General features: G+C 37.1%; 1 protein-coding gene across 1 annotated transcript in view; it reads right to left on the bottom strand.

Moving 5' to 3' along the window:
- The window catches only part of LOC141432266 (uncharacterized), a gene marked incomplete in the record, with an annotated part of 28974 nt that extends 13888 nt beyond the window's left edge, over nt 1-15086 (bottom strand). Inside the window, 2 exon segments of the mRNA XM_074093814.1 lie at nt 2149-2407; nt 15006-15086. Coding sequence (XP_073949915.1) covers nt 2149-2407; nt 15006-15020 — 274 coding nt within the window.
- Between the last annotated feature and the right edge of the window lie 643 nt (nt 15087-15729).

The raw sequence follows: 15729 nt of genomic DNA, 5'->3' as shown, positions 1-15729 counted from the left end.
GCACGGTCAGTGCCATCCAGTGTAACTTGTAACAAGATGTTAAGTACTTTTTTCATAAGAATAATTTTAAAAACTGGTGTATGATTCTCGTTGACCTAGAGAAGAGGATAGAGTTTAACTTAATTTTCTGATGAAATTCTTCTAGCGTAATTTTAAGAAATTAAGATGTTATTTTTGACATCGTATCTCGTCCTTTATACGTCCCAGTGCAGGATACAGGCTTTCAAAATGAGACTTGGGCCGTAGTTATCCTTATTGGCTCTGTGCACGACATCAGCGCCACCTAGCGTCCGCAACTTTTTTGGCTTTGATGATCTGACGTTCTGAATTTTTTTTGAATTTATAATACAAAATTACTGTGATACCGTAATTTGGGTGGACAAAAGGTTGTGAATTTATTTTTGGTCATTAAAATTAAATGAGGTAAGTAAAATTTATTCAAAAAGTGTGTTTTATTTTCGTTATGTCAGGGTTTGTTTACTTCATGTTTAGTTGTACTTTTACTCTATCTTATTGGTTTCTTTGAATAATAGTAAAATTATATAATTGTTCTCAGTGGCGTCCAGTGGTCCTCAACGTAAGACCGGCTAAAGAACATAGCTAAGTTCAGCAGTGTTTATCAATAGGGTGGAAAACGAGCAAGTGGGTAACTAGATAGTACGTAAGCACCACTGCCCATGGATACCCGCAAAACAAACGGTTTGTCGTTGTGGTGCTAACCTATAGAGATACACATATTTGGAAACCTGTCAAGGACTCGAAAAAATAATTGAAATTTGTAGTTTAAGCACTTGCCAATGTTATTCCACCAAGCGTCTATGGTGTAGCTGTAGAATTTATTACATATTTTAAAAATACCACATAAGTATATGTATTAAGTATAATAAATGTGAAAGTTTGTAAGTCTGCTTATTTGTTACCTCATCATGTCTAAGCTGCTGAACTGATTCGATGAAATTCACTAGATATACAGATAGTTCGAGTCCCGGGGAAGGACATAGGATAGTTTTTATCCCCGGAAAATTGGCAAAGTTCTGCGGGATAGAGATAAACGAATTATACGGCGGACAGTCGGTAATTCATTCATATTTCTCATTAACTCATTGCGTACGGTTGTTTGTCACGCTTTACCTACTTTTCCTCATTTTCCAAAAAGAAGGGTTAATGAGTTATCATATTACGCATCCTTATGTAATAAGTAAGTAGTTAGGTTCGTACTTAACGCCAATCACATTGTTCAAAAAATAAACATGTACTTATTAATATTAAACAGTTCTTTGTATGTTTTGGGAATTTTCGGAAACTGTTGAGGTAAGAAAATTCTGTTTTATTGTATGCTGCGTAGAACGGGTTTTAATAGTAATTTGTGTATATTACGTATGATATGACATACTATACTATATCTTTTTATGTAAATGGGCCAATCAACTATTTTACCGACACTTTGGGCATCTACTGCGTTATCAAAATTGTCTCTGGTGTTACCGAAAAATCGTACTTCCAACAAGATATTTCATTGTTTAATAGCTTAAACTTACGTCGGATGGCATGTATTCATGTACACCATCAATTAAATTACAGAAAAAACATGTTTACTTACAAAAATCTGCAAATGTTTGAAAAATGTCGCGGACAGATTAGTGTCGGTAAAAAAGTTGATTGGCCCAAATAACGGTTTTTTTTTATATGAAGCCGTGGTGGTCTAATGGTTTGAGCTATGGCCTCTCAAGCAGAGAGTCGTGGGTTCGACCCCGGGCCTGCACCCCTGAGTTTTCGAAATTATACATTGAAAATTTACCTCGAGCTTTACAGTAAAGGGTAAACGTGGCGAGGAAACCTACACAAACCTGCGAAGCAATTCAATGATGCTAGAAGTTCCCAATCTACATTGGGCTCACGTGGGAACTACAGCCCAAGCGCTCTAATTTACATTTAGGTACATCATATTTAAATACCTTAAATTTCAAGTATTGCAAAATATTCACAAAATTATTCTAATTATAAATAAACCCGCGTAGCTCACCCAAAAACAGTGATATTTAACATTTCAGAGAGCTCTCGCTACACTAGCGCCTCTAGCGCCGAATTCGTACGTGATAGCTCTCATTGACCCGATACACGCCTATGCCTCTGCCCAGCTCCACTCACCTTGCGGCTCGAACCCTCTCTTGCTGCTCGCCCCGTAGGATATCTCTCTCAGCTTCCCGCTCTCGTCCACATATCCATATTTCCCCGCGACATCTCCATTAGGATACTTCGTCTCTATCTTGAAGGAGCCGTCAGCTGCTTCGTAGCCGAAGCTGTAGGAGCCATCGTCGTTCTGTTTGTTGATCTGTTTCAGTATAGGCACTGGGGTTGTGGTCGGGCCTTGGGCTGTCGCCAGCGCTAGCCCCGCTAGGAAGAATGCCTGTAAAAAAAAATCCTCCTTAAATTATCGGTGTGTGCGTGCGGCGGGTGCGTGCGTACCGGCGCGCACACATTTAAGCTGCGCGATGTAGGTACTTTTGTTTGTAGTGAACTTACTTCTCCTCTTTTACTATGACTGAAGTTTGTTTACATTTAGTTAAATGCTTATCCAAACCAAGTATAGTTAAAGTGAGATCGAGATTGAAACAAACGAACACCGTTTGCAAAATTAGAACGAGAAACGCTATAATATTTCAACCTCACAAACCACACCGCCCACTAAATCTAGAAAACAATACGTTAATAATATCTATGTACAGTCAGCAGCAGAAGTATATGAGCAGTTGTGGTGATCAAAATGATCTAAACACTCTTATTACCTTGGCAGTAAAGATACGTGTAGTTCATTTTGAGCACCGTAACGGCTTGTCCACTTCTGCTGCTGACTGTATTATCTTACACTTTCGTTGCTGTACCTGGGTGACAGAGCCAACGCTCGATGTTACTTGACATCGAAAGAAGTAACAAAACCTTTCGTCAAAAGATAGCGCCAAATTTCAATAAAATCATAGTTTTTTGAGCCCCAGTCGCGTCCACAGCGCGTTTTCTATCCGTACAACTCGCGTGCGTATCGCGTTTGTACCGTACCGATAAATACGCGCGTCGATGGCGCGTTTAAAAATGCTTTTTGCAAAGGCTCTAAAAATAATAATAGTATTTCTACATATTTAAGCTAAACTGCATATTGGTGATACAAGACAAAAACGAAGGCTTTTAGTTTTTGAGAATGAAATTTACAAGAGTTTACGCGTTAGCAAAGGGCCAACTCTGAAATTCGAAAATCGAAGTTCATATCGCACCGTCCCTCTTACTCTCGTTTTAAATAGTATAAGCGTCAAAGGGACGGAACGACAGGAACTTCGATTTTCGCATTTCGGAGTAGCCCTGCTGATTATAAAGTAAGGCAAAAAACTACAGTTATTATTACTAAACTTAACCCTATAAATATACAAACGTTTCAATATCGACAATCGTTTTAGTACCATTTGTTATTTTACACAAAGACAGACTGACTTACAAAAACGCGGTCACACGAACAGTAACAAGGCGTTACGCAACGCAACGCGACCTTGATCTTGTGCTGCGCGTAGCGTAACGCATTAATTGATATTTTTGATGATGAAAGACCGAATTATGTTGGCACGCGATTGAAAGATACGAGTGTGTTAGTGGTTTTCTTCGGTGTTTTGGAAGAGTTAGATTCTAGTAAAACTACTAACGATTAGCTACTATGGTCTATTGAAAATATTAAATTTTGTAATTACTTTCTTCACGGTATAAAAAGTTGCATGACAGAGATCGCTCTGTAAGGCTATTGCTTATTTAATACTTTCTCTATGAACCTGTTTTCTGTTTTGTTATTATAATTATGTGGTGTGCAATAAAGGTCATTGTTTTGAATAGTATTTTTTGAAAAAACTGGTTGCTGCCTGTGACACCGTCTGTTTTTCGGTTGTCGTTTTCTATCTCAATAAAGTTGTTAATTCACGGTATTTTTCAATCAAAAAATGTATTATTATTATTCCCCTTGATGGCGGCCTTAAGGCTTGGGCCAATGTCAGTTCAGTTACGATCATAAAATTTACAGACAATCAAGTTAATTCCTAGTCTACCCTAAAACCTTGTCCTCACGACGTGACATTTGCGTGATTCGATTAAAAATAAAATACTGTGACAAAGTACTATGGTGGCACAGGATCAGAATTGGTTGACTTTGAGCATCGATCTTCAGTCTTCGAGTTTTTTAATCTTTTGGCCCAACGTATTCCGGTATTTTAAACATTCGACGTTTTATGATTCGATCTTCCGTTCATAGGCATGATAAAATTCGGTCTTTTGATCCGCAATATAACGATGATGAGTATTATATCAGCGAATTATTCCTTAAACAACACAATGACAGTGAAAGAACTTGATCATTTCAGATTTTAATTGTCATTATCTAAAAAGCCAATCAATAAATATAACGTCGGTATTTGTCATAAAAAGGAAATAACAAAGACTGTCCGGTGAATGTCTACAACCTTGGACAGTGCCTTATAAACTTATAAATATAATAGCTACAACATAGTGGGTGCTACCTATAAGTGTTGCAAAGGCTATTTACTTGTTCATGTCAATTTGGTAAAGGTCAACGCACTGAGCGTGTATAAATACTAATATTATAAATGTGAAAGTGTGTGTGTCTGTGTGTTTCTATGTTTGTCCGTCTTTCACGTCGAAACAGAGCGATGGATCGACGTGATTTTTGGCATAGAAATAGTTTATGGGCCAGAGAGTGACATAGGCTACTTTTTATCCTGGAAAAATGCACAGTTCCCGAGGGAACATCGCGCGATAACTGAGTAGCGTTGAGGTCACGGTCATGAGCTAGTCTACTTATAATCCAACAAATAGGTCTTATTTGAAGTGTACCCGTTAGTTTTTTTTTTCAGAATTAGATATCTTTTAGTTCTTCTTACTCAGAATCATTAGCACTATTGATTTAAATGAATAAAATAAATGTCCCTTTTTTAGTCAGTTTTATGATTTTTTTCGTACATAAAGTTTGGAAAATTGACATTGAGATATATTTTTTTAATCCAAATCAATATAGTGCTCGTAATTTTGAATAGGAAAAACCCAGAAGTACTCATTCTGAAAAAAGGAAAGGGGTTACTTAAAATGAACAGACCCTCAAATAACACGACAGTGTGTTTGAGACGGCCGGAATCGGATGAAACTTAGCTCACACATGACACACATATTCCATCTAACCTACTAATATTATATACGTGAAGTAACTCTATCTGTCTGTCTGTACTCCTTCTCGCTTAAACCGCTAAACCGATTTAGCTCACATTTGGTATAGAGATACATTGAGACCTACTAAACAAAGCAATCAATTTGTAGAGTACTTAAGACAATTTTTTATACAATATTAGTGAAAACACATTTTGAAAGTTGTAAAAAATCTGTGTTTTCTAGAAAAATACTAACATATTCAATTGCTTGATTAGACCAAGTACGCCCCAGGTTACAGTTTATGTATTAGGTATGTAAAAAATGTCAACACGTAACAAACCAAATTACATAGTTATTTTTAGGATAATTTAGTATAAGTACTTCAATTGTATCTTTTCAATAATGCGTTTATATTAATGTTATATTCTTATATAAATTAATATAAACGCATTATTGAAAAGATACAATTGAAGTACTTCTCCTAAAAATTTCTTAATTACATTAAAAAGTATCAAAATTTATCAAGACTTTTTAAATCTTGTTAAATAATGTGCTAACTCTGCCATCACTTTCAAATCGTCTTAATTAATTAGACATTGCCTAATATTATCAAAATAAGATAAATGCCAAATGTATTACAAATTTACGCTAAACACTCAAAGTATCAGTTTTTATTACTTGCCAATTAAATATCTAAGTGTACAAAAAACAGGTTATGCTACCAGTCGGCCTTAGAAGTAAATTAATGCCATTGCAAAATAGGCCTTCGGTCAATAAAACTAGAGCACATTTGTAGTCAAAGCTCTGGAATGCGATGTCAATTAAAAATTGTTTCGAATGATCTAGTTATAATTTAAATGCCAAAGCAACTTGGTTGCATACATGTACATGGATAGGTACATAAATGTATGCTTACGCGTAATAAAGGGGCAGTAACTGGACAGCCGAGCTGTGCTCGGAGTTTTTAGGGTTCCGTATCCAAAATGGTATAAACAGAACCCTTATAGTTTCGCCATGTCTGTATGTCAGTCCGTCCGCGGCTTTGCTCAGAGACTATTATTGCTAGTAGGTGTTATTTAGCACGGATATATCAGAAAGCTGTATTTACATACATAACAATAAATACTATCTAACATCCAAGACTAAACTATTATAAACTAAACTATGTTACAAAATAAAAACGTCATCGGATATATCATCAATTTATCAAAATACTATGTAGCAACTATACCGACAAGATGGTAAAAAAACTGCAAAAGAAAATTTTTAAGTGTACCTACCTCCCATAGACGAAGAGTGGGGGTGTTTTTTTCTCGTCTAACCTTATAGGTACGATTATACCCCAACGATTTTTCAATTTAGTGATCTGTTTGCAAAATAATCAACTTTAAAGTGCAAATTTTTATTCAAATCCCCCCCCCCCCCGAAAAAAAAACGATGGTAGTAATAATTATATCAAATTCACCTGGAAAACTATACCGGCTAAATAGAAGCATAAGGTGTAAAAATATACCTTAACCAAATACCTATTGACCAAATTACTATGCTATCCCTGTTATACTGACATTAGCATGCTTCGGCTATAGCTTGCGGGGCCTACTGCGCTTGCGCAATACTTTGGGGCGTGAATTACAATGCCTAGATAATTTTCCAAGTAATTTTTAGCCGCGGATCCATTTGCGTGAGTTGTGCGGAATAAAAATAATAATTAGATTAAAAATTAGCCTATTTGTTATTCGCGATATTGATCCAAAAAAATACCGATATTTATCCAAAAAAACAAGTGGATTTTTTGATGCCTCTCTTAGTCTTATGTATGTGTCACGTCAATGTCACTTGTCAAGTTTGTTTATTTTACAATTGATTCGCGCTGTCATCGTTCATCCACCATTACGTCTCATATTTCGTTTTCTAGATTTTTTTAGCGTACAACGGGAAAACCTACTAGACACTGGCAAAGTTGTCCTCCAATCGACAGCATGAAAGTGATTTGAGAAAATGAATGAGCAATAAGGCAATAATGTTACGTTTCATTCTGCGAGCTACTAATATAGTGGAGCTAAATGTGATATATATATATCTCAGTGAGTAAAAGATCCATCAATTTCCCTAAGTTGTACCGCTTCGGAAACACAGTACCAGGAAGCTGTTTCCATACTATTGACTATAATCGGTTAAAAATGTTAAGGTAAGTATTAAAACAAACCCCAACTTACATACCTTTCACACAAGTGACACATAAATACACAAATGAGCACAATAAATCACAAGTTCAGTAGGCGGACGAGTTCACGTTGAATAGACTTCAACGCGTGCTTGAAACTTAGCGGTCGTAAATAAGTCGAGTGCTTTATAATTATGTATTTACCGTGCTCACTCGGATGTCATTACTATTGTAATGGTAATTTTGAACATGAAACTACCGTGAGACTCAGTCATTTTAAATGATAACATACCGGATAACTCACTTCTGAAATCGAGTTTAGCTCGACATGTTTCGGGCTAATCCGTAACCCTTTATCTGGGAGCAACGCGACTCGGCGGCTGCTGCAACACGCGATGTTTTAGATATGAGTTATCCGGTATGTTATCATTTAAAATGTAATGGTAAGTGGAGATTTGATACCGAATAATAATAATACGTGTATACGGACAGTATCCATATCATATTAGAAAAGTCAATCAATCAGTAAATCAGAAAATTTATACCAAATGCTGACGTATAATAATTAAAGCAAGGTAAAATGATGATGAAATATAGAAGACATTTATTCACATTCACAAAGATACACAAATGCAGCCAAAAAAAGCGGCCAAGTGCGAGTCGGACTCGCCCATGAAGGGTTCCGCAGCAGCAAGTATGTAAGATAATATAAAAGTTTCCTTTACTTTACGATTTATGACGTATTAAAAAATAACTACTTACTAGATCTCGTTCAAACCAATTTTCGGTAAAAGTCTGCATGGTAACGTACATCATATATTTTTTTTTAGTTTTATCATTCTCTTATTTTAGAAGTTACAGGGGGGGGACTCATTTTACCACTTTGGAAATGTCTCTCGCGCAAACTATTCAGTTTAGAAAAAAATGATCTTAAAAACCTTAATATCATTTTTGAAGACCTACCCGTAAATACCCCACATGAATGTATGTATGTATGTATGTAAATACTTTATTGTACATAAAACACAAAAATAATACAAAAAGAAAACAACAAAACAAAAGAGTACAAAGTCGAACATATCCCTAAAAGGGATCTTTTCAAGCTAACCTAAACAGGAAGGAAACTTAAAGACATGTATGGGTTAGATGAAGAAAAATTTTTGAGTGTCAGTTCTAAGTATGGGGAACCCCCAAAATTTATTGTGTTTTTTCTACTTTTGTGTGAAAATCTTCATGCGGTTCACAGAATACATCTACATACCAAGTTTCAACACTACAGTTCTTATAGTTTCGGAAAAAAGTGGCTGTGACATACATAAGGGTTTCGTTTTTTGTCATTTGGCTACGGAACCATAAAATGCAATAAACAGCAAACACAAATAAAAAAAAGAAATACAAAAATGAAAATACATGATTTTGTGTCTCCCCGCAAAAGTAATACGGCCGCTGACAGCATAATGCTGAGACGTTAGACGCCTTCAGCGCTGATTTTCTGTCAGAAGCGTTTGTGGCTCACGGAATATGCATGAATTTTATAATAAATGTTGCCCGCGACTTCGTCCGCGTAGAATTTGAGTGCAGTTATCACGCAGGAAATGCAATTTTCCGCGATAAAAACCTATCATGTCCTTCCCCGGGACTCAAACTATCTGTACACCAAATTTCGTCTCAATCTGTTAAATTGTCCTTACATAATTATGCCCCTTAAGATAACATGATAATTGAGGTGATGAAAGTAGATAAAAACATCCACCGACCTTTACCAATTGCATACAACGCATTCCCTCTCATACACTTTCCCATGCAACCCGTGCAATACTTAATGCAGTTAAGTGCGGTAATTAAGTTATCCGTGAGATAAGCACCATTGTGCTAATACAATGGCCGGTGACAAATCGCTGTTTGTTTCTTTATTCGTCTGTTCCGGTGAAAAACGACGGAAGCTTATGGTTTTGGAATTAACAATAAAAATCTTTTTTTAGCAAAAAAAAAAAATTAGTAGGCAGACAGACATGGCGAAACTATAAGACTTCCAAATTTGCCATTTTGTCTACGGAACCCTAAAAACCCGTGGCGATAAAAAACAAATGTAAGTAGGTAAATTATAAGCTTTAAAAACAGACAGACATGGCGATACTATTAGGTTTCCGGTTTTGCCATTTTTGCTACGGAACCCTAAAAATCGTAGCGATTTAATGATTTGGCCTATGGTCTCTTAAGCAGAGGATCGCGCTTTCGATCTTTCTGAGTTTATGAAATTCATGTGCGAAATTAAATTTGAAATTTACCACGAGCTCTACGGTATGGAAACGCGAAGAAATCTGCACAAAGCGAAGCAGTTCAGTGGTGTGCATGAAGTTCCCTCCACACTGGGCTTTCGTGTAAACTACAGCTATAGCGCCCTCTTATTATGAGGCCTGTGCCCAACAGGGGCACGTTATAGGCCGAAAATACGCCGCCGAGTCGCGTGCTCCTGAGAGGAAGGGCTGCGAAATAGCCCGAAACATGTCGAGCTAAACTCGGTTTAAGATGTGAGTTATCCGTTATAATATCATTTAATATCCGAAAATACGAGTTATTTAAGAGGGTAGTTCTAGGCTAGGAGCGTCTCAACCGCTATAAGTTTCCTGTCGCTTATACTGAAGCAATTAGTCAGGTGGATTGGAAGGATTTCATACAATAGCGATTGCGTGTGGCTCGATGGTCCCCTGTTGTGACTGCACGTCCAACAGTATTTTTTTAATCTACTAACTTTACTTTTTATTTTTTTATTTATGCTTTCAACATTAGCACCCATATATTAAAGGAGTGTAGAAAATCAGCGCTGTACCAGTCAGGGCCGCCTGCGCAACCCTAACTCACAACATACGCTGAGTACATGCCCTTAGCCACAGCAAATTTTAGTGTTATATCTAGTTTTTATATTAATTAGTAATGTAATAAGTCTTTTTTTTCAGGTGGTAGGACCTTGTACAAGGTCCGCCCGGATTGCTACCACCATCTTGCTCGATAATCCTGCCGTGAAATAGCAGTGTTAGCACTGTTGTGTTTTGGCGTGGAGAGTAAGACAGCCGGTGAAATTACTGGCACTTGAGGTATCCCATCTTAGGTATCTAGGTTGGCAACGCATCTGCAATCCCCCTGGAGTTGCAGATGTCTATGGGCGGTGGTAATCTCTTACTATCAGGGGCCTCACTTGCTCGTTTGACATCCAGTCAAAAAAAAAGTCTTTATAATAAGTTTCTAATTCTCTCTAATAAGTCTTCCTTGTACTATGTGTGGCAATAAATGATATATATTTTTTTTTATGTTTATAAAACGATATGGTGTGCATGCGGTACGTTTACAATTCATTAAAATCTCGTGCTTCTAGTTTCTCATTTCTTCAATATATGCGACATAAAACTGATAGCGGTTGAAACGTAGAACTATTCAAGGAGCAAACCCTTACAAGTTTTTAACTGACTTCCTCATACACCTAAAGCCAGTCGGTTAGATAAAATTAATATTTCTTCCTCGTCCAAACTAGATCTAGAACAGTCTTGCGTAAAACCACGCCCGCTACCTGTCTAGTATACATTTAGCATTCCAACGATAACCTATACAAATTCCTGAATAGTATAATCAGATTTATACTTAACGGTTCTAGCCTAGATGGCTGGACGATTTTTCAAGTTAAGAGATATCATTAATTTTTCAAAGCTGTCAGAGTGACATAAGGTATACTTGTAATATATCAAAATGGCGCCAACGAAAAAATTTAGGAGGGAACATAATTTTTTTTTATTGACTGAATAACACTTTTAAGATACCGTTTTCAGAGAAATATCAAAAAGTATGAAAAAATATATCAAACAGCCGACTGGGCGACTGCCTTATAAAACTAAATAATAGCCAACTCCCTTTAATGAACCTACTTAAGAACCAACGCAATCGGTCCATCCGTTTGAGAGCTACGATACCACAGACAGAAAGACACTTACGTCAAAATCAGAACATACCTCTTTTTGCATCGTGGGTTAAAAACTAAAACGGAAAAAAACAAGTCTAGTCGTCTAGAACTCTGTTACGCCACTTAAAGTTCAACAGCCGGTCCCATCTTTCCACCCTGTATTTTATTTGTGTACTAGGTATACATACTACATATATTATTTTCTATCGCACCTAAAGCCACAACTTATTCATGTACCACTTATTTCACTTGCAGCCTTGCAGCCAGTAAACACGGGAATTATATTGTCACAGTCTAAAACACATTGCACTGACACAAGTGTTTGACATTTCACAAAACACAGTGTAATGATACCCTTACACCGTACCTATTGGGTGATACCTTAATTATATGATGTAATAACACTAGTTTGCACCGTCGACTTCGTTCCCGTTGCATATTATAGCTTAATTAACCGCTGGGTCTCTTTTTATACAACTTATTATCATCATCTTAGCACATATACGTCCCACGGCTGAGCACAAGCCTTCTCTCATACTAAGAGTACTTCCTAGCTCCCACGCAGGCCCAGTGCGGATTAGGAACATCACACTCCTGAGAATTCCTTTGTACGTTGCGCAAACCTCACGAACTTTCCCTAAACGCTAAGGCTGATGGTAAATTTCGAAAAACTCAGAAGTACGACCCCGGATTTGGACCCTCGATCATCTGCTGCAGAGGCCATAGGTTAAACCATAAGGTCAGCACGGCAATTCACATCTATCTTCCATCATCCATCGATGTGATATTGGTATTTTTAAATCGATCAAATAACGTTCGACGTCTTTTTTGTCTTCTTCCGTGGAGCACTTCCTGATCGGTTATTCAACTTCATAAGTAGGTATTACTATGTCGGTAATGATAATAATATGTGCAAACTGTCCACTTGCTGGGCCTATTTGGATTTGAGTGATAATAAAATTCAATAAGGAATGCAATCTGGCTATGCAACTCGAAGCAATTGGAAAGTATGATGCAATTTGATTATGATCTAAGTACATATCTAACTATCATAGATAAAAATAATTGGGAGGCTTAAAAACTTGCAATATAATGTTTTAAACTTTAATAGCAAATCATTTTGCTATTTGCATTTTATTATTGACGATAGAAGATTATCACAGAACTATTAAGCTAGGGCCACACACCTCGCGATAACGCGGACATTCGCTAGGAATCGCGAATACTTCGGCACTTCGGGCGAAGCCGCAGACACTTCGCCCCACTGTCGGTAAACCCGCGTACATCAAAGGGTTTCTTATCGATCGATATTTCTTTGTTTGCAATGTGGCCATGCACAATGCCGTAGGCCGAAGACGAAGTTTTATTCTCACTGTCAACGATCACGTCGTTTCGTGTGTTCAGATATTTTGGTAGATTACGAACACCAATGAAATTTAATGGTTTTTTAGGTTCCACACCTTAAAACGAAAAACGGAACCCTATGTAGGATCGCTGTATTGTTCGTCTATCTGTTTGTCAAAATCCTTTTTAAGTGACTTAAAAAAAGGAGGTTGTCAATTGGGTTGTATTTTTTATTCGATCGATGAATTTGATAATCACAATTAAACAGTCCCGAAAAAGGGTTGTTCTGTCAAACTACCATAACCAATTGCTGAAATATTCCGGAAATTTTTGAAAATACCATGTCCCAGTTAACCACGTTTAAACTGCTGAACTGATTTAGATGAAATTCGGTATACCTACATACAGATAGCTTGAGTCCCGGGGAAAGACATAGAGCAGTTTTTACGCCTTAAAATCGCATAGTTCCCGCGGGATAGCAATAAACGAATTCTACGCGGAAGTAGTTACGAGCAACAGTTATCTATCCTATAAATCTTATTAACCCCCGTCGCAAAAAGAGGGGTGGTTTAAGTTTGACGCCGATGTCTGTGTCTGTGGAATCGCAGCACTCAAACGGTAGGACCGATTTCAATGTGTTTTTTTATATGAAACAGAGTTAATTTGCGGTACTTTTAAGCAGCGTTTCCACCGAAGATGTGCGAGGATGCGTTTGTCGTGAAACAATAGAAACGCTTCATTTACACTGCGCAAGTATGGCGAACAATTTTTACATCTGCATCCTCATTGCTGTCGGTGGCTGATTGGCACAAGTCCTTTGCCGCGCGCCTTCGATCGTAAAAAAGGCGGCAGTCAGCGACACTTCAAAAAAAAACTCTCGGCGGATATATGTTGGTGCGGTTGTGCTCGGTTTTTTAAAATAAATATTAATTGTGATTATACTTAGACATTGTAAATAGTTTTGTGTGTAAATAGTAACAAACCTTATACGCCTTAAAACTAGGTAGTGAAGTGTCGGTGCGGACTATTGCGGCTTTACGGACTTTAGCGAGCGTAATACATCGAAGTCGGCTTCATTGAGGTATGTTGTTCATGTATTGTTCTCTAGACATAATGCTGCACAGAAGAGCAAATAAACCACGGCCTTGGTAACAGTCACTATTCGAAGGTTTAATTAACATACACATCCTCGCACAGCACATCCCTAGTGGAAACAGTTGAGCGGGATGATGATGTGTAAATGAAGCGTTTCTATTGGTTCATGAAAAACACATTCTCGCAAAACATCCTCGCTCATCATTGGTGTAAACGTTGCTTTAGCTATGGCTCATTAAAATCGGTTTAGAAGTTTTTGAGATATTCAGCTTTGAGATGGCAATGTCGGGAATTTTTCAACTTTTCTAACTAAGAGCGCATGAGGGCTAATTAAATAATTAGGAGTCGAAGTGGTCGCCATGGCCAAAACCGGCCGGATTATCGTCATCATCAAGTTAGTTAGGTTAGGGTAATGTACAGTTAAATGTAGTTTAACTTATGCTCTCTTTAAGCGAAGGGCGTCCGGCGACTGACCAAGTAATAAGAGAAAGGTCAAATTGTTAATTACTTAGTCAAGCATGACATAATTTAACTCTTGCTCGCAGTTTTTAAACGTTTTGGGGATAAAAATATAGCCTGTGATATAATATAGCTTAGTATATATGAAGGTGAAAGAATTTTGAAAATCGGTTCACTTAGCTAAAGTTAGTTGTTGTCATATTCCATGATAATAGGATAATTTACACCGTTAGGCAAAAAATCAAAACAAAATTGTATTTTTTTTATTATAAAAAGTCAAAATATTTTTTATTATTTAATAGTAAAATTTGATTTTTAGTTGCTTTGAAATAAATTAGTAACCAATTGTGTTGACGTGTTGACCGACAGTGACGTCACAGTTCACTATTATTGCTAAGTATACAAAAACTATGAGGGAACGCGTTTTGGTGGCTAAAAAAAGTATGTCAGTTAATTAGGTTTTTAAATAGCCTATTAGGTACTTATATAAATACTAAGTAGGTAGCAATAACAAATAATTCAAATAGTTATGTATCACTATGATTTACCCTTTGTCAACGCATCCGGTCCGGTTGCACGAGAACGGGGGTGTACTTTTTAGAAAATAAGAAAACCGTTGAACATACACATTTTTAAATACGTTTTTAGTGGTAAGACCGTTTTTTCCAAAAAGAAAATCCTAAATTACTAATAAATTATGACGCCTATGACATTAAAAAGTGTAAGGTAAATAATTATCATCATTTTCACAACTTTTCATAACCGAAAACATCCTAATTAAAAACTTATTACAACACTAACCTTCAAAACAAACATGGCGTCTTATTCCAAACGTCAAACTTTTCCCGCCTTCACGTGTGATGGCGGCCGAACGCAAAAGACTTGTGCGGCGCGCATTCAGCCACTTGTATTTATAACGTCATTGACCAGTTGGGGTTTCAACAGCCACAATATTATTATTCGACGTAGGCCCTAGTGGTTTTGTAACTGAACGTTAGGTGATACGAATTTGTTTTGGCAGACACCATTGTCATGCTCTTGTGTTATGCTTATGAAAAAGTTTTAGGTCATAGACTGCATTACATATTTTTGTCTGTGTTTCCAGGGGTATTGCCTGGTGCGTCATCGTACGTGTAATTTTTTTCTATAACTTTCTCTGGCTTTGCGGAACGGTAATAATAGTGTCACCCGAATGCTTGAGATTCGTGCTGTCATCGCTCATTCACTCAACCTCTCATATTCCGTTTTCTATAACTTCTTATTTCAAGTTCAAGTTTTGCATCCGTAGTAACACAACATGAATATTTTACCAAACAAAATTTTATAAGCCGTGGTGGCCTAGTGGTTTGACCTATCGCCTCTCAAACAGAGGGTCGTGGGTTTAAACCCCGGCTCGCACCTCTGAGTTTTTCCAAATTCATGTGCGGAATTACATTTGAAATTTACCACGAGCTTTGCGGTGAAGGAAAACATCGTGAGGAAACCTGCACAAACCTGCGAAGCAATTCAATGGTGCGTGTGAAGT

The sequence above is a fragment of the Choristoneura fumiferana genome, chromosome 10 (genome assembly GCF_025370935.1).
Source record: "Choristoneura fumiferana chromosome 10, NRCan_CFum_1, whole genome shotgun sequence".
Classification (NCBI taxonomy): Eukaryota; Metazoa; Arthropoda; class Insecta; order Lepidoptera; family Tortricidae; genus Choristoneura; species Choristoneura fumiferana.
The sequence above is the reverse complement of the archived record's forward strand: the minus strand, read 5'-3'. Positions and strand labels throughout refer to the sequence as shown.